The 23,739-nt window shown below is 35.0% G+C and overlaps 1 protein-coding gene across 2 annotated transcripts; it reads right to left on the reverse strand.

Annotated features, from left to right (window-relative positions):
- Positions 1 to 1,281: 1,281 nt before the first annotated feature.
- GMI1 (gamma-irradiation and mitomycin c induced 1) lies at positions 1,282 to 23,739 on the reverse strand. Of its 2 annotated transcripts, XM_088513756.1 has the most exons (39): positions 23,660 to 23,739; positions 22,839 to 23,200; positions 22,473 to 22,505; positions 22,237 to 22,323; positions 22,088 to 22,143; positions 21,352 to 21,435; positions 20,455 to 20,527; positions 18,925 to 18,980; positions 18,738 to 18,843; positions 18,520 to 18,588; positions 17,919 to 18,005; positions 16,973 to 17,023; positions 16,345 to 16,480; positions 16,106 to 16,167; positions 15,901 to 16,029; positions 14,328 to 14,418; positions 14,192 to 14,226; positions 13,470 to 13,545; positions 13,197 to 13,379; positions 12,508 to 12,666; positions 12,262 to 12,283; positions 11,603 to 11,717; positions 11,392 to 11,508; positions 10,833 to 11,156; positions 10,614 to 10,723; positions 10,359 to 10,536; positions 10,140 to 10,248; positions 9,974 to 10,071; positions 7,837 to 7,935; positions 7,620 to 7,686; positions 5,712 to 5,797; positions 5,228 to 5,509; positions 4,758 to 4,886; positions 4,537 to 4,651; positions 3,188 to 3,401; positions 2,867 to 3,058; positions 2,368 to 2,688; positions 2,200 to 2,242; positions 1,715 to 1,934 (listed from the first exon to the last, which is right to left on the reverse strand). In XM_088513756.1, exons 2-39 carry the CDS (start codon positions 23,196 to 23,198, stop codon positions 1,800 to 1,802), a joined length of 4,689 nt encoding a protein of 1,562 aa, XP_088369882.1. In that variant the 5' UTR covers positions 23,199 to 23,200; positions 23,660 to 23,739; the 3' UTR covers positions 1,715 to 1,799. The 2 variants fall into 2 exon arrangements, with proteins under 2 accessions (XP_059434267.2, XP_088369882.1); XM_059578284.2 differs by lacking the exon at positions 2,200 to 2,242 and having other exon boundaries at positions 1,282 to 1,934.

The following is a 23,739-nucleotide window of genomic DNA, read 5'->3' on the forward strand; positions in this document are numbered from 1 at the left end:
TATATATATATACACGCTTGAACACAGGTTGTTCAAGCGTACAACCTGTGTTCAAGCGTGTATATATATATATATAGTTTTGGGGTTTTTTAGTGTGACATAACTAAAAAAAAAAAAAAAAAAAAAAAAGAAACATACATGATATAACTAAAAAAAAAAATTATAGTAAAATTGTTTATGTTTCAAAAAGAAAAGAAAATAATGAAAGTCCTTAATAATATAAATTGTATTTATATTATAAGGGTATTTTAGGAAATAAGATCACAATACGATTCCAATCACCAACATATTGCATTGTACCAAACGAAGGAATAGTATTAGGTAGTCTATTACAGCGTTACAACCAAACAGAGGAATAGGACTAGCTAATCTATTCCCAGTGGTAGCTAATCCTAGTGGTAGCTAATCATTTTCCAATGGACTAGACAATCCGCGAACCAAACGAGGCCTAAGTTTACAATATTAATGAAAAACTATCACTAACCTCCCTTCTAGTTTGTAAAATATTTTCAGCTTAGGATATTTTTTTCCCGAAAACTGAAAAATCCATCCATTCAAAAAAACTCTTGTCAAATTCCAAGAGCCAAAAAAACAAAAATGATATAATTTGTTATTATTATTTTTTTAAAGTCCTCTGAAAAATGCATCTATAGTTTAATGTAACTTTTTTTCATTTTAACTATTAGTTTTTCAATACATATTCCAACAAAACATCTATTTTAACTATCTACTCTAATTAAATATTATTTTTTCAGTATTATTTTATTATTTCCTTGTCTTCCACATAAAAAGAGAGAGATAATGAGAGAAAAAAGATTAAAAAATACAAATAAAGATAAAATATAATAAAATATCACTTACAAATTGCTACAATTTACCGTAGCAATTGTTAGGAAAAGTTCTATTTTACAAAGATTGGTGGAGCAAGAAAATAAGATTCTCAATGTATTTTAAAAGGAGCTTTTTGTTTTTGTTTGAAAAAATGTTTTGTTGTGACATAAAAGTTGAAACACATTAACAAAACCGTCCAACCAGCCGGTCGGATCCAATTTTCAAACCCATGCTTGGACCTTGGTGATGAAAGAGTTTTTCGAGTTATGAACAGATCTTAGTATCGGAATTCGCTTAACAATATCATAATTATTTAATTATTATCCCTTAAAAAGGGTGAATTTGAAGTTAATTCAATAGACAAAAAAATAATAATACAAAGGACAAAAAGAGAGATCCTGATCACCAAGGTCAAGGTGACAACAAAGACAGACAGATCCAAAATGGCGCACCAGTGCAATAGGCCCTTAATCAAATTGATACCAAACCTTAGAGAGAGCGCCATGAGAATAGTATGCTACTAGTGAATTCTCCAAAAGAAAGGTCTTTGTTATTTGTTAACATTAAATGTGAAGGATAATCAAAATCCATAAAAAAAAGGTCAGATATACTGGATTGCTATAATACTTCCATGGGTTCTAAAGCTTTGCTAGCTGTACATGTTCTCCCTATTCTGGTACCTTGGAGGTAATAAGTCAGCAATTTGTTTTTGTCATCTACAATTAATTTATCCTCCATGCATCAGCCTATATACTACGGACCTTTACAAGCCTTTGAAGAATTTACTGCACCATCATTTGCAAAGTAACAAGAACAAACCACATCAGCAAGACGAGGCATCTGAGTTGTTCTTCTTGTTGGGTCTATATTCCAGATGGTGGTCTTCAACCACAGGTTCCATATCATCCATGAGCATGTTATACTCCTCTTTCTTCTTGTTGAACCTCTTGAGAGATTTGTCATGGGATCTAGTCAACCGCGCTATATAGTCGATGATTATCCTCAACTCCGACTTCTTTTCTTCTATCAGCTTTATGATCTCCACACTTTCTGCCGAGGACACACTTTCCGGCGCAACAACTGGAAAACATATCTGAGGATTCCTGAAGAGGACAAATCACAAATCTAGGTCACATTTAATCAACATGCTTGTTGGCTGAATAAATACTTATTATAACATTTCACATTTCTAAGGCGTCCATACGTCCTCGATGTTTTCCACATAATTAACTACTCTCCAAAGAAAGCATTCAAAAATTGCAATGGAAAATATAAGTGATGAATTTTTTCAGGACTTGGTAGCTTCCAAAGAGTATATATGTGTCATCTCTTCAGGTTTGTGCACACTATCAATTGGAATCACTATACCAGCTGGAAGCTTGCCACATCCAAGCAAGGAACCTGCCCATCCCTGCTTGACGTAATGAGGCTCAAACCAACGAAAACTTCATGATTGAAATCATGCCACGCAAAAAAAAAAAGAAAAAAAAAGAGCTACACATATCAACATGCAAACAAGCGGCAAGAGAAAGATACCCAAATCCGAGAGAAACGACTCCATTGTCTCTTAAAATCCCACCATCCAGAGATACGGCACCATGCTTTATACAATGGCGGGCTTCTAACATGTATTCCCAGGTTTCATATACTTGAACCTCTCCTAGAAGACAGTAGAATAATGTCTCCCGAAGACCATGGCCTGCAGCAGCTCTTGTGCATAGAAAATCAATGTCCAAGTCAATCATATTAACTGCATACCCAATGAAACCTATTGGTACACTCCCACTTGGAAAGGTAGGATGCGACAAGGCCAGCTTCCTCTGAGGGCCACTACCTTCAAACTCCCCTGTGTAAGGCCTGGCAAACAATTCAAACGGTTCATATAGATTACTAATTTTCTCTTTGATGAAAACATATCTTAAAGGCCCAATATTTATTTTTTCTCCCAAAAAAATATAAAATTGCTACCACAAGGAAGGATGATTATATTAACAATAATTATCAAAACACATCAATAGCAATCACAAAATAACACCTTATATCTTCAAGGCATACAACGAGAAATCGTCCTTTTATAGATTTTCCTAGTGCTGAAGCTTCTGCATGAAGGGCGTGTCTACAATGCACTTCTCCATTTTGTTCATACTTCTCAAGAGCGCTTGCTGCTGCAAAGGATCTACAGACAACAGCAAGCATTTGATCTTCGCCCAAGTACTCTGCTAATATCCTGCATATATACCAATCCAGAAAGGCAAAAATAAATAAATAAGAAAATAAGGATTGACAATGAACTCTTTTGTTCAAGAAGGGAGAAGAGACAACCAGAAAAAAGAACAAGAATCAAAGGGGAAACGACCTGCTAAGATTATTGATGCGAACTGTACCAAGAAGTGCAACCAGGCCAACTACATCTTTCATGAAATGATTTTGTTGCTCTTGGAAGGAGGATTCTTTAGAAACACTACAGATGACAGCAGCTGCAGAGTGATTGGTGCTTTCTATCCGATTTATCAGTTCCTCTTTTGTGGGAATATAGTTTGGGTTGTTCAGTAGACAAGGTTCAACAAAAGCTGGAAATGGTCATAAATTCATAGGCATTTCATTAGAGAACACATGCTTGCGGATAGCAAAATGAACAAAAGAATATTAAAACAAAGCTCTACATAACATCAAATGCAACACACACTCTCATATATTATTGAGACATCACATTATCTTCTGTACCACTTATTGCCAGCATAGGGCTCCAGAGCAGATGGCTGTAGCAAAGTCATGACTAGGCAATGTCCATGCAAATAAGTGCTAGGTCTATCACCAAATTGGGTCATTCAGCAATGGGGATCCACAAACATTCAGTAGGACATTGCATGGACTTACAATGATAAACTCAACGCACTTATAGTGATGTTGACAAAATTCAAACGAGATGATCATATAGATTTTAAACCGTTTGGGTTTGTATAAACCATTGGGGTTTGAGTAGGAAGAAAAACCAAAATTTTAAACCATTTTCCTTCACATGAGTGTTATTTTTATCTAAACAATATATGTTCAGGTAAATATTTCTATAAAGTATATCTTCGTTTCCTTTTACACTACAACTTGTTTTGTTTTCTCTTTTTAATAGATGAAAATTTTGAAAAAAAATGCGACACAGCACAGCATAATTTAAGATATATTGCTCTATCTGCTTTACAATTTTACAAATATCCATAACTTTGGTCTAATTGAAATTGAATTGCTATTCTGTGTTTGACATGCAAATCTTGTCTACAAATGATAATCATATTCATCATTGAATGAATAACCAATACAAGAGAGCTACATCTTAGAAAGTTTCCCTAATCACACTATCTCCTTGAAATGTATTCAACAAAGATTTGTTTTCGGAGGGAGAGCTATAGGAAAAATCTACTCACTTAAGATAGAAGTGTTCACTAAGAAAAGTTTCTACATGAAGTTTCCAGTCCAGAGATGGACCTCAATCATTTCAATTTCAAGCTTCATTGGTGTTAAGGACTCATTTTTTTCTTATTAATAAGAATTTATTAGAAAACGAGAAGCTCAAATGCCTAGAAAGTATTTGTTAATAACACATACTCCATTTACAAATGATAAATAGAAGACATTTTTGCACATTTCTCAAGAACTCTATATGCCTAATTCAGAAGAAAAATAAATAAAATGTATTTAATAATTCAAAACCTTGCAACCGAGACATGTCTTGCTCTATTTCTGCCTTCTTATTGTTAAGATAATCCAGTGCCTCTTCCAGATCTCTATTACGTGCACCAATTTGGAGTATTTCATCCTGAATTTTCTGCATAGAGAAGATTTCAAACATGAGACACTAGATAAAAATTTTAAATAACGCTATTGCATTTTTATAAGAAAAGAAATTAAATAACTCATATTAATTCATGTACCTTCTCAATAGTTATCATAAAATTTTCTAGTTTTGCAGAAGGTGAGTCTTGAAGGAGCAAGACCTTTCCATTTGAATATGGAGACTGAATCTCATCATATTTCACTTTTGGAGCTTCCACAAGAGATACCTGTGTTAAAATATTAATTAAATGATTAAATTTACTTTTTCCTATCAATTTAAGTTTTTGAGACAAATGGTGATTTAATATGGTATTAGAGCAAAAGTCCTAGGTTTAACCCTAACTCCACAATTTGTTTCTCATTCAAGTATTGGGTGTAACTTGTCGAGGGAAAGTTTGAGACCACACATGAGGATTGGTGTTAAAACATTAATTAAATGATTAAATTCACTATTTCTTATCGGCTTAAGGTTTTGACAAGTATTAATTTAACAACCTGCACATAAAGCTTAACAATCATCAATATAGAACTCATAATTAAATAACAGTCACTGCAAAGTTGTGGTGACCTTAACGCTCAGATGTAGCTCTGGGTGACAAGAGTGAGACGCTTCAAAGCAAAAAATCCCTTGGCTTTGAGGAAGAGGAATAGCAAGAACAGTGCAGCGCCCATGTTTGAAAATATACTGAATAGAATCCTCTGTATTGGAAAACTCTGACTTTATAGTGAGAGTGTGAAATTGCCCATACTTCTTTTCGTCATGAATAGCCTCATCAACATCACCCGTTGAGTTGACGATTTCAAAAACGACATTTTCCAATTCAGTACCAGCAGTACAAAACTCAGGTACCTAAAAATCATATACATAATTAATTTGAAAGGAATAATGCACGGGAGATATGATAACTTTTTTTTTTTATAAGTAAACAAGATATAATTGAAAAGAGCAAAACGCCCAACCCAAGTAGATGTATACAAAAGAAACACCTAGCTAGAGAGAGAAAGTTGACGATAACTTAAAAACTAAAAGACAGAAGCAAGGCATGACTAACCCTTGACGCAAGTCTCAGCTCCCTTTCTTCAGTTTGAAACTCTTTCTTGAAAAGAACTTCATGGCCAGACAAAACAGAAAGCGAAACTGCAAGGCACGGTAGACATAATGATTTAAACCATAATTCACAAATAATATGGTGAATTTCGATCATTGAACTCCTTAATTAAGATTATACTTTGTACATATTATTTGCAATCCCTGACGGTGATGCCACCTGTCATGACATTTATACTGCAAACCATGCATGTTACATGACTGGAAAAAACAGATTACAACTTCTAAAGTTATTTTACAAAATTGGAAGAAACTAATGACTCAAAAAAAATAAATAAATAAAAATGAAAAAGACAAATTTCATAGCTACTTCAGAAAAGTTAAACATGGACTGTAATATCAGGGTTTTCCAAATATGGAAATGGCAGTATAGGTATAAAATTTGAAACCAACAAATATTAGTTTAAAAGCAGTAAAATTATTAGCAGGATGTTGTAGACATTTAAAAATCGATGAATTAAAAGCAATTTAGAGTCACAATTCCAAATTATTTGCTTGAATAACAAGATAGCATATAGGTAACACAAAATTGAAACACCAAAAAGTAATAGGTAACAACATAAAATTTGGTGCATTATTTTGACACGAGATTAGTTTTAAGTCAACGGTTTCATTATCTGTGGTTTTAAGTCAGCAGAGAATAGCAGTTGTGTATTGGTATTGTATGTTGAAAGTTAGTGGCACAACGATGGATAAACATTCTTCTTCTTTGTAACATAGCCACAGAAATTTGGCCTTTTGTGTTTAGTTTGTTTGGAGCTATGTCAGCACTGCCTAAAACAGCAACGTAACTAATGACGTGCTGGAAGGGACTTTTTGGGAAGCATTGTAGTGGAGAGATTTGGAAGGTTGTTCCTTTGCACTTTATGTGGTGTGTTTCGAGAGAAGAATTAGCAAACTTTTGAGGACTTCATTTTCACCAATGAAGATTGTTGGGGGAGAGAAACACTAAGGGAAGTCAAACAAGAGTAGGTTAATATACATATTAGGACACCACTTATAATCCAAAAGTCTAAACTAATGGGCTTGGGTCCACTTATGTATATTAACCACTATTTTTTCCTTATATTTCCACAAACTTCACAAGTACACACATAACAAAGATTAAGATTCTTTTATTATCAGAGGTACTACTAATTGTTTTTCATTTCGGAATTGTTAGAGTTCCTTATACTCTAAAAACTTTAGGCCATAACAATTTTTCCTCTTTTATTTTGGGTGTTCCCTATTGTATAACGCCCATGTACTAGGGTTGCTCCCTTTTTTCTAATGAACTTAAATTCTACTTGGGGTTTTTAAGTTTTGGCATTCAGGAATTGGGGTTTTTCTAGTAGTGCTAGGTGTGCTTCTTGGTCTTTAGGTTAATAGGTTCATTAGGGGAATGTTAGATGTTTTCCTAGTCTTTAGGTTAATAGGTTCATTAGGGGAATGTTAGATGTTCTCCTGGTCTTAGGTGGATATTATTTTTTAAAAAAACAAAAAAGAAAGTGATCCTTATTTCTCTCACCTGGTTTTTAGAAAATAATATTCATATACGACCGGGAGAACACCTAGCATTTTCCAGTTCATTAGGTACTCTTTGATTTAGTAAGTATCAAGTCTTATCTAGTTTCCATATTGGTTTTCTTTACTTCTAGTAGAGATTTTACTTGCCAGGCAAATCTATTACAGCCTAGTAATACAAAAATGTTAAACATGGATTTATAGAGATTTGAGTATTTTTGAACACACATTTGCCAAGGTTCTCTCCTCTCACCTCCCTTCTTTCTTGCTCGCACAATCTTTTTTCTCCAAGAAGAGTTTCACAAGATCAGTTCAACGAAAGAGGAAGCTGCCAAAGAACGGTTCATACCTTTACTTCCATAACCTGCTGTTACTTTCAAGAGGCCACCAAGGTTGATGCATCCGCTATTGTCGACCTACATATAAAAATTCTCTAGTTATGGAACAAAAATCCTAAAAAAACACCACTAGGCTCCACTTTCAACTTGTAGAGTCTTATTCCCAACAAATAACTTACTATGCTCAGTATGTTAAATAACATGCCAGAAAAATGAAAGGAACCTGACCCTTCGCTTTGAAACTATTTGATCTAGTATATGAAGTCCTTCCACTTCCAATTGAACTTCCGAGCCTTGTGAGACATGATTACCACATGCATCAAACATCTGGAGGAAAATACATTGACTGAAGATGTTAGGGTTAAATGGGTGATACTGCAGCATACAAGTTCTCATTGTCTAATGAACAAGCTCATGCTCTACTGTTTCAGGGTTAAATAACAAATCTTGTATTCAACGCTATGTAAAAATGTTATCAGTATCTCATATTAATACCTGCTGATATGTTACCCCCATTTAATATAGAAGAAGGTTTCATGTAGCTTATCCATATCATTCAGAATTAAGGCATAGTTAAGTTGAGTATGCTCACATATATATCCAAGATTGTTTGTACGGTCCAATAGAATGATATTTACAAGCAGGAAAAGATAGGCCAGAAAACTTGAAACAAATCTACCATGTACCAGGTTACAACAAATCTCAATATGCTACAAAAAATACAAAATTAAGAAACTTAATGCAAACTTTATAATCACATTGGTGTAATTTTTATGCCCAAGGTTATCAAACCATGTACTTTCCCATGTACCAGTGTTTAAACTTTTCTATACGGCATCATACCTTATAGAGTGTAATAGGACACATGTAAGCTTGTATTGATTCAAAAGAAGAAGAAGAAAAAAAAAATTGAGAAAATATATGAAATGCCTAGAAAGGGTCAAGTACTGCTCCGATTACAGAAGGTGGTGAAGTGTCCCTACAAGTTGTCTATGATGAGGCGTCTCCTATGAATTGTCATATAGTGAAGTGTCCATATATATTCCAAAATATTTTATTTGTTCCTATACATATCATTCGATTTTATTTTTTTATGAATAATTCCTATATATATCAATGGATTATAATGGCCAAAAATATAACAGTGATCCTCGGCCACTCTCTTGTGGTGAAATACACTAATCTTAACATGGTATCATAACCTAAAAATTTGTTGTTTTTTTTTTTTTTTCAAAAAAAAAAAAAAAAAAGGTCTCCCAATTTTGTCATTTTCTTCTGTTTTCTTTCTCTCTCAACCACAACAAAGTGGAGGTCAATGGTGGTGTCATCCCGCCGCCATCAACCTCATCAATATGGTGGTAAGTAGATGTGAGTGATGGACCAAAAATAAAATTCTTGTGGTCGTGTTTCTAATGTATGTGGTGGTATCAGAACATAATATCATAACCTAAGAATTACAACAAGAAGAAAAAAAAAAGTCTCATCTCCCAATTTTGTCTCTTTGTCCAAGTTACCCCTATCTAGGTTAAGGGTAACCTCACTTTTGGTTTGGGTTAATTTCTTATCTTGAAGATCGAGATAATTAAAATAGTGTTGCGCATCTATGCACTTTGAATGAGTATACATTACTTATCAAAAAAATTTCCTATCATCTCCATTATCTTATTCCAATTTTTTTCATGGGCCTCTCCAGCCCAGTCCACTTCCATTAAATCAAAACAAGCCCAGTCCACTCCTTATAATGAAGTACGTAGAAGTCTCATTGCGCGTGCCAAGCCCAAATCTTCTTCACCCGAGTCAAGCCTAGGCCATATCAGCTAAAAAAAGGCTCATATTCAAAATGGATCAACCCGGACCTATGTCAACCTGGTCAATGTTGGTGTTTCGTGACGACATTTTGGCCAGCATCAATGTTTTTGGAAAATCTCACAGGTGTTGGTATTTTCTAGCAAGCTTTCGACCGGTATTAGTGTTTTTCGGTGAGTTTTTGACCAATACTGGGGTTTTCCGTGGAATCTTGATTGGGCGAGTTTTGACTGACGTTGGCATTTTCTGGCAAGATTCGACCAGAATTGGAGTTTATTTGCGAATCTCAACCGATATAGTGTTTTTTTGGCAATATATATATTTTCCAGCAAGATTTGATCAGTATTGGTGTTTTCTGGCGAATCTCAACCGGTATCGTGTTTTTTGGCAAGTTTCAAGCCAGTGTTGGTGTTTTCCCGCGAGTTTTCGACTTGTATCTGAGTTTTCCGGCATGCAATCACATAGCTGAATAGCATATGTTTGAGTTGTCATAGAAACATTCCATGCAAATTGCAATTCTGGTCGTCAAAATGCTAAAAGTTCCCCCATATATATATACCTCTAATATGAACTCCTTAGCCACGCAGCCTGGAAGTAGTTGGTTTTTTTCAAATATTGGTGGCCGGGCCTTGACAAGCTGTAAAGATCCAGGAGTAACTGATACAAATAAAAACAAATATTAAAAATGATTGAAATAGAAAAAGAATTCTAATGGACTAGTATACCTTGACATGGAATTGAGACTGAGAATAATTCATCCTGTGAACATATCACCAAAGTTGCTTTATAACTTGGTCGAATCTTGTCTAACTCGTTGCATTCAATCAGTAAATCCTGCAAAATTAACAAAACAGAAAGAGACTACCAAAAAGCATATACACATTCACATGAATGTTTAGTACAATGTCTTCAAAAGGGTATGATGATATTCAGATGAACCATACCTTAATCTCTAGAGTAAATTTATTGGATGAAAATCCAGTCTTCCTCTTCCCTACATGGAAAAGGACACCCTTGGTTGACTCGAGCTTGATCATCACTTCTGGAGTAGATTTAAATGGAATTCGATTGTCATAAGTGTCGTAACACGCCAAATACAGTGGTGGAAAACATGAACCAACCCTATCCAACAAGGTCATTTCATGAGAAAATATTACAGATGTCTAAACAACCAATTCACAGGGGTCAATAATGTGTACCTCACTCTATATGGGGTACTCTGCTCATCATTCAAGAGACCCCACTTCCCCACCATAGGAGAGGCCTTAACTAGCACTCTTTTGTCACAATTATTACAAGTTGACTCTTTCTGATAAAGAAAATCCCATTGCATCAGAATAAATAATTAGACTCAGAATAAATACCATATATTATCATACAAAGACAAGACATCACAAGAGTTCCTGGGTATTACTTACAACAGAGAATGAAAACATATAAACACCAGCTTTTTGAAATAATTCTGGAAACTTGCACCCCAGTGGAAAGATATATAAACCGTGAAATCCTTTACGTGACGAAGGAGTTATGCGCACTGAATAAATATGGCGACAATCTTGAAGATCCTCAACTTCTTTTCTGAATTTAACTTCCATAGACATCTCTAAATTGGTCTTAACAATATGCTTCTGGTCCAAGTTCTTGGAAGCACCAGAAGAAACGAAATTGGCAGGCCGCACAACTGCCACAATTTCTTTAGGAGGAACTTCTCCAGCACGAACTGGACCATCAACGGGTAGTGCCTAAAAAAAGTAAAAATTATACAAATAAGTACTTCAAAATGCTTTAATTGCCAAGATAATGGAGGAAATAATATGAAAATTTTTGGAATCTAAAAGTTTAATATTCTGAAATTTTTAAAGAATTTTCGGGTGTGTTTTTGTTCTTCTCTTTCTTGGCAAACCAAACAAAGAGGAATAAGGACTCCAAAACCAACAATGTTCCAGCACATACAAAGAGAGAAAAATAAAGAATTACCCCATCAACCTCCAGCTCTTGACATTGTTTTACACTGAGCAAATCAATTGTTGAAGGAGATTTCTGATGTTGCTTGCTAAGTTGGTAATCCCACTCCATATTTTCAATAACTACACACTGATTTGAATGGCCCAGGATTCAGCAGATCATTCAATTAAATTAACAGCTAAAAAGATTTAAGGAAAGATAACCAAAAAAAACAATGGCAAACCTTTCCAGAATCAATCACATTAATAGGCAGGGATAAAGAGCTGCGAATATCAAAATTAGGATCCCCATTGTTCTCTACAAGGGCGCAGCCATGGTCATGTGGGACGTCTAGTGGCCTTTCAAACCAAAAGTAACAGGAGACATTTATCTATGAGAAAATGGTTTGAGGAATCACAGATGTACGGATATTAAAAAAAGTGAGAAAAATACACATACTCCCTTCAAATTACCACCTCATTGTCAATGTCCCCCAAATTATTGATCGAGTCAATATCCTCCCAAACTACAAAAATTTATCAATGTCCCCCAAGGCCAGCTAAAAGAATTAAATGACCTTAATTTGATTCAATTAGACAAAAATACCCTTATAAAATAGAAAAAAAAAAAAAAAAAAAAAAGCGTCTCTTTCAGACCATTTGGGGTTGGTTCGCTACCCCCTTTGACCATATCTGAGGGTAGTTCAGCCACCCCTCAATTTTGAGGGGATATTTGGTAGTTTATGGAGGACATGGACTAAATTAATAGTTTGAGGGGGTCATTTTTTGATAAGTAATAGTTTGAGGGGGTCATTAACAATGGGGTAATAATTTGAGGAGGGTATGTATGTGTACTTTTCCAAAAAAAAAATATAACTTGCAGCAAATGCACAAGAACACATACCTGCATATGATTCGAGCTTCACCTATTGAAAAGGAATAGAGAAGAATGATCAAGTTCATAAAATTGACTTTATTATAAAATTCTACTAAAATTCCAGTCAAACTCTAGACCCTTAAGAAACATGACATGATATTTTTATTGAGGGCATAAGCCTGTCAGCTACATGTTCAGTTTAAACTAGAACTACTGAAACATAAAGGAATTGTCAAATTCAACGGCTTTATATGTTTTCAAAGAAATTCTTACCACCAGCATCCCCTTGAAATCCTTCAAGCAGGAAGTATTCCAGTGCTGCATAGATATTGTTCTTATGGCATCCAGCACATGCTCCCTTGAGAATTTTTATTTTCTGACCAGATTTCCATAATTCTCCCTTCCTCTTCAATACTCGATGCAATCTTATAACTACAAGTTGAAAAAGAAGCAACTGTAATTAAATAGCATCAGACAAAATTGGAATGTAAAGTGGGAAATTAAGGAACATAAGCAACAACAAAGTCAATACAACTCCTTCTAACTTCTACACTGTTAGCGTCCAACCCTAAAGCTTAACCTGCCAAGAAGTGGTGCAACAACGCTAATTCTAACACCCACCCATGCTTGCAGGCCCGCCCAACAACACTGAACCAAATGCATGTCTTGCATGGTTAGAACTGAAACTAAAACCAATATTGAGAACTAAAACTGAAACAAATCAGGGTTCCCAAGATTCAAAAACAAGGCCAAATAGTCAAACCAATGCTTTGATACTATGTTAAAGCATCCAATCCAAAAGCTTAAGCTTTCAAGAAGTGGATCGCAGAAGTGGATCACTAATGTATATCAAGCTCACAAATACTAACTCTGACCTAGAAAACTTGTGTAACTGAATATGGATTGCAATTCAATATCATACTAATTTGGGAAATCAAGCTGTTTATCCCTTCTATGCCTACCATCAGATGAAATGCCAAGTGCCTTTTTGTTTGCAGGGTTGACAATAAGAACAGGTTGATCTTCGCCACATTCAGTTTCTTCATCATATTGATCATGCATATGAAGAATCCATTCTTGATACTCTCTCTCCAGTTGCAAAGGAGTCAACAGTTTTTGGTCTCTATATATTTCAACATTGACATCTACAAGTTCAAAACATCGGATTGAGAATAACATTCAGCAGTCAACTTATACGACAAAGAGTTTTTTATTGTGATAGCCAGAAAGATTACCCTTTTCTTTTTCAAGGAGCTTATTCCCAAAGTTCTTTAGAGCAGTGGTAAAAGGATTATGGTGAGCTAGATCAGTCTGGATAAAACACAGTTGCTAAACATCCTTAAAAAATATGTAAAAAACAAATAGAAAAAAGAAAGTAGATAAATAACTGACATCATAAAAAGTTAGCATCACCCTTGCTTACTTACACTATTTGTAATCTCTGCTTAATTACTCTTGCATGAGCCTACAAAAATCTGTTTTCTGCATACTAATGAAAGCATCCATTTATGTGTTGTGTGTGTGCAAGCCTAGCGGTTGAACAGCACAATGGCTGGTAAAAAGATTATAAAGATGAGAGTAATGATTTTTAGCTCATCATATTATTGTGTATTTGAATTGGTGTCTGTGTTGTAAGTTTTATGTAATCAATCTAGCTACATTTGGAAATTTTCCTTCATTAATCTGCAGATAGAGCCAGACGTGAGGCATCAACAAAGCGTCAATGTAATTTCACAGAATACATCTCTGAGTCATCCTCGAGTTTTTTCATATCGAAAAAAAAAAAAAAAAAAAAAAAAGAAAAAAAAAAGAGGAAAGACAACTGTGATAAGATTGAGATGCATTCAGCAAATCACACTCCCCAAAATATTTCTAAGACACCTGGAGTGAACCAAGATATGGAAATGAACATAGTTGCTACACTCTTGCATGTACATGGAAGAGCATTCTTAATTACCTTAGAAGGTGTTGGATTGAAACCGGCATCAGTCTCTGCAACCAAAAACAATTGCAGAAGCGTATAACTCCCAATTTGTTGCAAGTAACTTGAAAAACAAATATGCGGTGACTGACAATAAATGCAACCACCCTACCAATAAAGCATTTAACCCTCAAGCAACATCTTTTCAGTAAGTGGGCCCTATCTCGCTTTTTTGGGGTAGATTCCATAAAAGGAAGCCATGCCTGTGGTGTAGCAATGGTGTTAGATATATGAGACTCACCCATCAAATAACACGTAAGGTAAAGCCAAAGGCATATATAAAAAAATGGCAAGCAGAAGTTAAAAACATAAAATGTTAGTATAGTACTGCATGTCTAAGAGTTGTACATTATCACGTGGTAATTTAAGAAAAAGTACTCCAGCAGAAGAAAGAAATAGAGAACAGAGGGAAGTGGTCATGACTGTCCAGGTAGCCAAGAGTGCATTTTTTTTCCTATTGGTTACTTCAGATTCAGTTTTTATGCGTTTTCTTTATAGAGTAAATGTTCTTTCTCGTAGATGGCATTCTTAGGGAAAGTAAGCAGCAAGCAGCAATCCAGAATCGTTTCTCAAGGCATGCAAGTAGGGATGGGTAACTGGGTTGAGCTCTTTGTCATGGGATAAGGAAGTCAAAAGTGTGGGTATCTTCTAGGAAATCTACAATGTGATCCGGAAACTCTTTTTCACGTCAATCAAGACCTTCCCCGAGCATTTGGTTGCACCTTTCTTTGATAACAGATAACAGCAAATGTTGATCCGGAAATCCGTACTTATTTTACTCTCTTTACTTTCTGGTCAATCCTACATCAGAAACATACTACATCCTCATGAGCTAACTCTTTTTTCTTCTTCCATCTTTGGTTTCTTCTTTGTACAAGTAACACATTTTATTAAGAAAAAAGTACACTCAAGTACATCGCAAGTATACCAAATTAACTCCTAGAAGTTACAATGTGACAACAAAGAAGGGAGCCACTAAGGCTAGTCATTCAATCATACAATAATCTTACATATTGGCAGCCTGAAGCCAACCTAAAGTTCACCTCAGTTGATGTTGAGATGAAATTTTGCGGTATGAGAAGCTGCACTTAATAGGGGAGATTTTGATGACCTTCAAGCTGAACTATACCAACATAGTTTACAACAACAAAATAAAGCTTTAAGGTACTTAAACTAAGAATTCCTTAAAAGGCGACACAAGTAAGAAAGACGGTCTGCCAGCATAGGTTATAGAAAGAATGATAAATATCCCAAACCCCAATGTTTAAATTTTTAATCTGATGAAATTATGAGTCAAGAGCAAGAGTTCAACAGTACTGTATAGAATAGAATTAACCAACGTATCTGTATCACATATACCTATTTGTGGTTTAGAAGAAAAGGAACACACCAAATTAGTGTGCTTTAGAACATGTGATGATGGAAACTATTCAATTTGTTATTCATTAAAAAATAAAAAATAAACAAAAACAAAACAAAAAAAAAAACTATTCAATTTGTCAATCATAGACTTAATAATTAATATACTAATACTACTTATGAAATTTTGCATGTCATACAACTTCCAGGCACTAGAATTTATATATTGTAAAAGTGAAAAGATGTTGGTTCCCGAGGTAATCAGATACAAATTATTAGAGATTACTAGACATTCATCAGATAATATGGCACGATTGACAACCTACCCAGCGAGCATCTGGAAGTAGACGACCAAGCCGTCGAATGGAGACACGACTAAAGGTTTCATAGTTTTCTACAGTACTGCATCCTTCAGCTTCTAGTTTCTCCAAAATGATCTCAATACTCTCTTTGCCCTGTAGAATACAAAATTTAAAAATTTCACAATGAAAAATTGTTAAAAAAGAAAGGTTACGCATGCTGCTCTTATACCTTAATGACTGGAAGATAGACGCATTTCAGGCGTGCATTAGCCTCTTGACATGCTCTTGAACCTGATATACTTTTAAGTCTTAGAAACAAAAATGGCAATTAAAACTGGAATTCTACTGATGGCTGGAACTCATCAAAAAGAAAATACTGGAAAAACAATTGTAAAACATTTAGAACATTTTTTCAATAATAAAAGCTAGCTAGACAACAAACCAAGGAATAGATATTGGGTCACTTACCTGGACTTTGGGTAGAAGCACTGGATTGCTTAAAAAAAAAACGAAGCTGAAAAACAAACTCAGGACCATTGCAAGAATGCAAGTTAGTTATTGCAACCTCCCCACCTTCAATTTCAGCTAAATCAACACCATTAACCTGAAAAGACACAATTACTTCTCAAGACTACCAAAATTTTACTTCAGATATTATTTGGCATATTAAGATATGGCAATTAAACCACTCATACAAAGAAAAATAATGGTAAGAAACATAAACCTTGGTGAGAACTAGAAAAATTAGTTAGATAAGATTATCCTAAAAATACTATAAAAAAATTCGAATAGAAAGACATAGAATCATTAATTTGTTCAATTCAAATTAGTATATTTATATAACTATGAATTAATCTTTTATTTAGCTTATCGGAATAGGCAAAGCTAGACGTTAGCTGCACATTGCCAATTCTAGAAAGTGAAATTATAGTCATAATTTAATATAAGTAACCATATTTAAAAGTTAAGTTCCAATGTTAAAGGATATTGACCCATTTGAACTACCCAAATGTAAAGGACCAGCAAGACAGACATTTGTCAAGGAATTCTACAAATTAATGAAATATTGGACAAACATAATAGTGCAGTCTTAAACCTGTAACTCTATTGGTGTAATAGTCTTCACCGAGTTGGACACTTCATCACACTGCACATCAGTGATATAACACAAGAATATCAAATTCAGGTCCTGATAAAGAAAAGAAGGGAAGAAAAAAAAAAAAAAAAGAAGCTGTTTGCCACTAAAAATGCTAAAGCATACAAGAAAATACATTTCTAACACTGGAAAAAATATTACAACACAAAATTGCAGCAGTATCACCACAATGACTGACATGGAAAGGTTTATTCGCGAAACAAGGGACTCCATCCCACACATGTACCACTATCGGCCCTACCAGGCAACGTCTATCTACACAAGCTCAATCAGGACATAGGGAGGATCCAACAGAAGTACGAAATTCCGATTGTTCAGAGAATCAGATCAGTTATATATGCCTCTCAAGAAGGTCAATGTCATTGCCTGCATATATGATGTACTAAAGCATCAGCATTTGTGTGCATGTGCCAAGTACATGGACTGGTACACCACTATGGGAAACTCTGAAAACCAGCTAATGTGACATTTTCCTTCTCAATAACTCCAAAAAACTGCTAAAGGAAGTAAGTGCCAATCTCATATATTTCATGGCCAAAATATGGGTCTTGAAGCCATTTAGTGATTGCTAATTACCACACACATCAAATGGGTTTTGAAGCCACCATCTCACCCTCCACCCTATTGTTATATAGGAAGGAGGTGCCGTTTGAGCTAGAGCTCATTGGCATGGTCTCATAAAGTTGTCTTGTCACTAAAATAAATCAGATTGCTGATGGAAGAAACATCACAAAATCATCAAGATTTTTGGACCATGTAATCGCCTCAAGAGTATGGGTAGTTATAAGATTTTATGTTGCAAATTGTAAAATATATCTACTTGTGTTCACCTCTGAAACTAAAAGTTAACTGTAAATATGAAGCTTTTTATCCGGAGCAAACAAACCTGAATGTATGGAAAATAGATGTCTTTCAGCCTGCATTGGAGTTGAAGTATGTCCAATCTATTTATTTTTGGCTTAAAAATCTCAACCTGTCAAGAAAAATTACACAATTACGAACTCGTATAATGTGATCAAGAAGAACAGACAGACAAACACCTCATCTAAATACTGTAGAGCTTATGCCCAATGTAACGCAAAGGCTACATGTTCTCTTCCAGAAGACTTAATGGATAGTCAGATAAGCAACAGTTTTCAAAGAGTAGATCAGATTAACAACATCAGATAAGTACAGTCTCAACATAGTTTACACATCCACAGAGAGAGAGAGAGAGAGAGAGAGAGAGAGGAAGAGAGAGACTTCACAACCATAAACTCAGCTAAATCGTTGTGACTCATGACCTAAGGAATCTGACACTAGACATGCCTGTCATCAACATCCTAGATTTGAAATAAAATAAAGATGTACATGAAACCAATTAAACTCGAGCAATAGATAAAATCCTCAAGCATGAAGGAAAAAAAAAAAAAAAAGATCTGCCAAGAGGAACCACTGAACTGGTGGTAAGTGATAATAAGCAAGAAGACAAACACCATAGAGTCTACCTTAGTAAAGCTCCCGTGAGGTGATTTCCCAACTTCATCTTCCAAGGGATCCCTCATGCCACCATCAGTCTAAATGGAAGTTCCAGTAAAGGTTAACATGCCATCATCTAGTTATATTTAAAAAAAAAAAAAAAAAAAAAAAAAAAAAAATCTAAAGAAACCATGAGAAACAAATACCTAATAAAAGGACAATAAATCTGCTTAGTGAACTTGCTTACCTTCCAGGAAAGTTCAGAACAAGAACTGCTGAGTAAAGCCTCTCTTTCAAGATGTAATGTATAGACTTTCCTGGAACTTATAGTCTTTGAAGATACTAAAGCACGCCTATATAGTGCAGGAAAACATTAACTGTAGACATTACTTCGCTAGACTTGAAATTACATTAAGGAGGTCATGAGGTCATACCTCCCTAGATGCATAGATGCAATGGGTCCTCCATATCCAAACATGCCAAAGAAAGGCTGCATAGTTACAGAAAAAAGCTCATAATGAACTAAACTAGCATCAGCAGGTTCAGGTTATGCAGGTTCTCTAAGATCAAATTTGCATAACTCATAATGCTAGTATAGATTAACATTACCGATGGCTTTATATCATCATAAGATATTGTATCAATGACAGAAAATATTACACACAAGCATATGTATGCATCTTGCAGATTTCTTTATAATCATCAATTTGTAGTTAAGTACAAATAATGGCTTGAGAACAACAGGAAAATAACAATATGGTAAAATGTTTCAGGAAGGCCCTAAAATTTACCCATTATGCCTAAAGATAGGTTCCACATGGTAGGCCATCCCACTTATGTGGGGCCAGCTCAATTAGTCTGATTATCAGCTCTCACAGATTCAGAAAGTAAATATTTATAAGCTTATTGTGATGGAAATTACTTTTATTCTTCTTGTTTGGTAACAGAGCAAATGATGTTTGCCCGTGAAAATTGTTTATCACTATTTTTGGGAGTTTACTTTGAGTACAATTAGGGTAAACTTTAGTTATGACAAAAAGATATGATTTATTTATGGCTGGAGTTTCTACTTTCTTTTAGTTAGGATTCTGATAGTCTGAATAACAACAGCACTTGAAGTCATAATAAAAAATATCATGTCTTGAAAAGTTTTTTATTGAGTACTTTAACCAACTTTTCAAAGCCAATATCCAGGTCTAAATGGAAAATCTTTTTTCCTACCACGTTATAAGGCTATCACAATCAATAAATCACCAAATATATACGTGTATCTGTTGCATTTGTGAGGTAAACCAAGTGGCCAACAATTTCACGAAGAAAGTTTTGTCCACTCAAATTGGAAGACTCGTTCGACCAAGATTGCAGGATGAGCATAGGTGTGAATTCCCAAGAGCCTCGGTCAAATCTCAATCGACCGACAAAGATTGTGTCCCTTAATACTAACTCCTAAGAGCTCCGGTCGATGTCTCGGACAAAATTCGATTGACCGAGGTTGTTCCAAGAGGGTTTTTATCGTGCAATGTCCTATCTCAGTCGAACGAGCCTACAGCAGGTTAATTTTGTAATTTGTTTTCTTTCATGGTTGCAACCCTATTTCTATTTAAGCCTAGTAAGGAATGCTTGACAGCCAGTTTATGTTCTTCTTCTCAGTTTTTCAACATAAAACTCCCTAAAGGTGAGTTTTCATCTGTTTTCCTTCGAAGCTTTGAATTTCCTTGGTTTTGAGTAAGAATCATGAGTTGTGTGCTTGTTAATTCAGCAGCTACACAACCTGCATCAATTTGTGTACATAGAAGATATATATCCAACCAATTATAAAAATACACACACACACATACAATATATATATCAACCCAAATGTATCCATGACACACACAAATATGCATACGCACATACACAAATCTATAAATGACATGGATCTACATATAAGAGGCATATCAGAAGATTTTATAAATTGATTTTACCCTTAAGTATGGAGGTTTTCCCCCTATTGCCTGTCCTTTAGATGATCTGTGAAGCGAGGCGCCCATCTTTCCCCTAAATAGGATTGAAGGATATATTAACCATAGCTAAAACAGAAATAAACCAAAAAAAAAAAAAAAATGATAATGCTAACAACCTTTATACAAATCAGAATATATGTAAACCACCTGCATGGTTTGTCTTTGTGTGTGTGTGTGTGTGTGTGTGGGGGAGTGGGGGGCGCAGGTTAATTACTTAATGACCCTCTACGTCATGTATTAAGAGGCATTAGATGCTATTATGAGAAACCTTGATCTTTGCAGCCCACTCTGAGAAAGAATGATTTTTTATGCTAACAAACTACATGTAGCATAACGGTTCATGGGTTTTTTATTTGGGGGAGGGGGGGGGGAGGAGGTGAGTGAGTCTAGCTTCAAGGGAGGGGAGGGCGAGATTTGAACTAATAACTTCCATTTCAAGAGGCGTGATCTCCAGCCAAATATGCTACCACCGAGGCTTCTTTGGAGATTTCTACATCTTAACCCTTTTCCCTTTTTCCTTCAGTTCTCTTTTTGACTAAAACTCATCCTTCCATTTCTAGGAAGGCTCTTTTCTCAATTCTTGAATCAAATCAAAAAACGATTCCACAAACTCACACAGTTAGTTCAATGACCATGCAGAAAAAATTGCAAATTTCACTAGTGTGCCACTAGAAGACTCTTTTAGCGAAAATTGAATCTTTGTAGGCTTTATAAGTGATATATAAACCCTTGTGTTAAAAAGTCATCCATCCTTCCAATACACCAAACTTTCTATTTTAGCCAACAAGAAAGGAACATCATTTGCTCTGTAACCCAAAACTTTCAAAAATTTAGTAAAGAAAGACTGCTATCACATACCACTTCGCTATAGAGTTTTCATCACTGCCGTCCATTCCTGGACCGGTGTCAAAAATAGAAATCCTATCCTCAACAATATTCACACTGTAAACATTAAAAAAAAATAGTAAAGTGATTATTCAAAAGTAAGAAGATGTTCAAGTGCAGCAATAGCAGCTTAAGCACAATCTAAGGATCGAGTAAATCAAATGAAATAACCATCCAACTGACAGATGATATAAATAATTTTATTATGAGCAAAAAAGAGGTGCTGAAAGAACCTCTAATTTATAACCTGACTCAACAAAGCTTTTATCCCAAATACATAGCCAACTCTCTTGGTAAGGTATTGGGTCCAAACAAAGATTTGTCTTGCATTTCCAATTATCAAGGAGGAATGAGTCTAGTCCTTTAAATGATTATTAAATGTCACAATGGAAGGGGGTTCAAAGAAATCAACTAGGAACCATAATGAAAAATGTTCCCATTAATGCCAAGAAACTGAGGCTCAATTAAAACTACTTTTGGAACAGAAATTAACACATCCTGAGAAACAATAATCATAAACCATACGGCATAAGCAACGTCTAATTTGCAGGCTGAAGTAGCACAATTAATAATTGGGTCATTCAAACTCATACATGCACTTTCTACATAATATTTCATTGAACATACAAATCAAGCAATTGATAGAAATCAGGTTGTAAACAACAAGCCTGAGCTAACCGTATGATTAATTATCACGGCAATGCCATACCTAATCAGTCTTCTATCATTTTTACTGTTAGACCATATAGCTTGCAAGGAATTATCCTGGTAAATAAGCAGCAGAGGGTAAGCTCCCAATAAGCGAAAAAGATCAAGCACACAGCCAGATCAATTTGCCAACTGAATTAGACAACTTACAATCAAATCTGCAAGTGCCGTTTCAAAAGTGTATTCCTCTGGTAGCTCCTTTAACAAATCAGTGTCTGGTGTCAGGTCCCACATATTCTGTAAACCAGAAAAGTTCATCACAAAACTAATGGCAACCCTTGTTCAAGCACATCCATATTGTCCAAAGGCACAAAACAATTCCGCAACTTATTATTTAAAAAATAAGGCAATGATACATGAATAAAAATACAAAACAGACTACTAACCTTGAAAGTATCAGCAATCTCACCAGAGCCATCCTAATCCAGAGACAAAATTGAATAAAAGCATCACCAAGTAAGAAAAACCATATTACCGATACACTAACCCTCCATTTGGTTGTAGGAAAAGGAGTGTACTTCAGTCTACAAATCTTTTCTTAAAACGAATTTTACAATCTCAAAAAATAACCATATAGCTGTATTCAAAATTCAAAAGGCTCAAATGAAGCTATATAGTTGTATTTGGCTCAATTTAGTGTTAATCTCAATTTTCTCAGTTCACCAAAGAGCCTAATACTTCCATTTCCTTTCCATTCCCATAATTCTAAGGTAACCGAACAGAGGATGAATACTAATGCAACTCATACTCACATGAAGTTGTAAAATGTGACACTTATGGGGATTGAAATTATCGAATTTAATCATGCCTCTCATCTCGCGACTGTTCCCATCCTCAAGATAAATGCGATCACTGTTCCAATCTATATGCTTTTTCTGCTTTATTGGTTCATACTGCTTCCTAGCCCGATAGTATTCATCTTTCACCAAACCAATGAAGTTCCTGAAGGGCATTTCACGGCCGGGGTCCGTTACTGTTAGTCCTATACTTGTCCCGTTTGGTAATAGGACTTTGAACCTATACACCCTGCCGATTTCATTGTCGTCGTCATATAGTTCCACGAGTCGCCTTTTCATTGCCTTGGCTTTCTGGCGCCCCATATTTGGTTCCATAGCTGTAAAAGGGTCAACAGAGAAACTCAAATGAAGAGATTTCAAAGCATTTTGAACTTTGAAGCCAATAAAATCTCAATCTGTACATCACAATATTCCATTTGCCCCTTAATCCATATACACACACTTCTATTGCTTCAATGCAAATTTAAAGTTCAAAGAATAAACCTAGAACGTATTCCAGAACCACAAGCTCACAAACTTTACAAAACCTGCCTATACATACACGTACATGTACATCTACATATTTACACAGCTATACGCAAAGACGCACAAAAACACACCTAAACACATTTCTTTCTCCATAAGAAAGTTTCATCACGCAATCACATTCCAATACACTCGTATAGATTTACACATACATAGAATAACCAAACGAACTTCACAAACAAAAAGAACAAAAAAAAAAAAAAAAGAGTTCGTAGAGAAAGAGACTGATAAAAAGAGCTCCAAGTTCATACCTTTTTTTATAGAGATGAACTGAAGTGGTTTAGGGTTTGTAGAAAAAGCAAGAAAATGGGAGAAATGGTAGAGAAAGCGA

Source organism: Corylus avellana, chromosome 2 (genome assembly GCF_965113065.1).
Source record: "Corylus avellana chromosome 2, dhCorAvel1.hap1.2, whole genome shotgun sequence".
NCBI lineage: Eukaryota > Viridiplantae > Streptophyta > Magnoliopsida > Fagales > Betulaceae > Corylus > Corylus avellana.

Bases quoted from the DNA above. Each gene is read 5' to 3' on its own strand.
- GMI1 (XM_059578284.2), bottom strand. From the start codon at position 23,198: ATGGAACCAAATATGGGGCGCCAGAAAGCCAAGGCAATGAAAAGGCGA. The intron at 14,227-14,327 runs GTAGGGTGGTTG...TTTTGGTTGCAG, and splicing joins GAGGGTTAAATGCTTTATTG to AGACTGATGCCGGTTTCAAT. The intron at 7,687-7,836 runs GTCAGGTTCCTT...TTTTATATGTAG, and splicing joins AAATAGTTTCAAAGCGAAGG to GTCGACAATAGCGGATGCAT.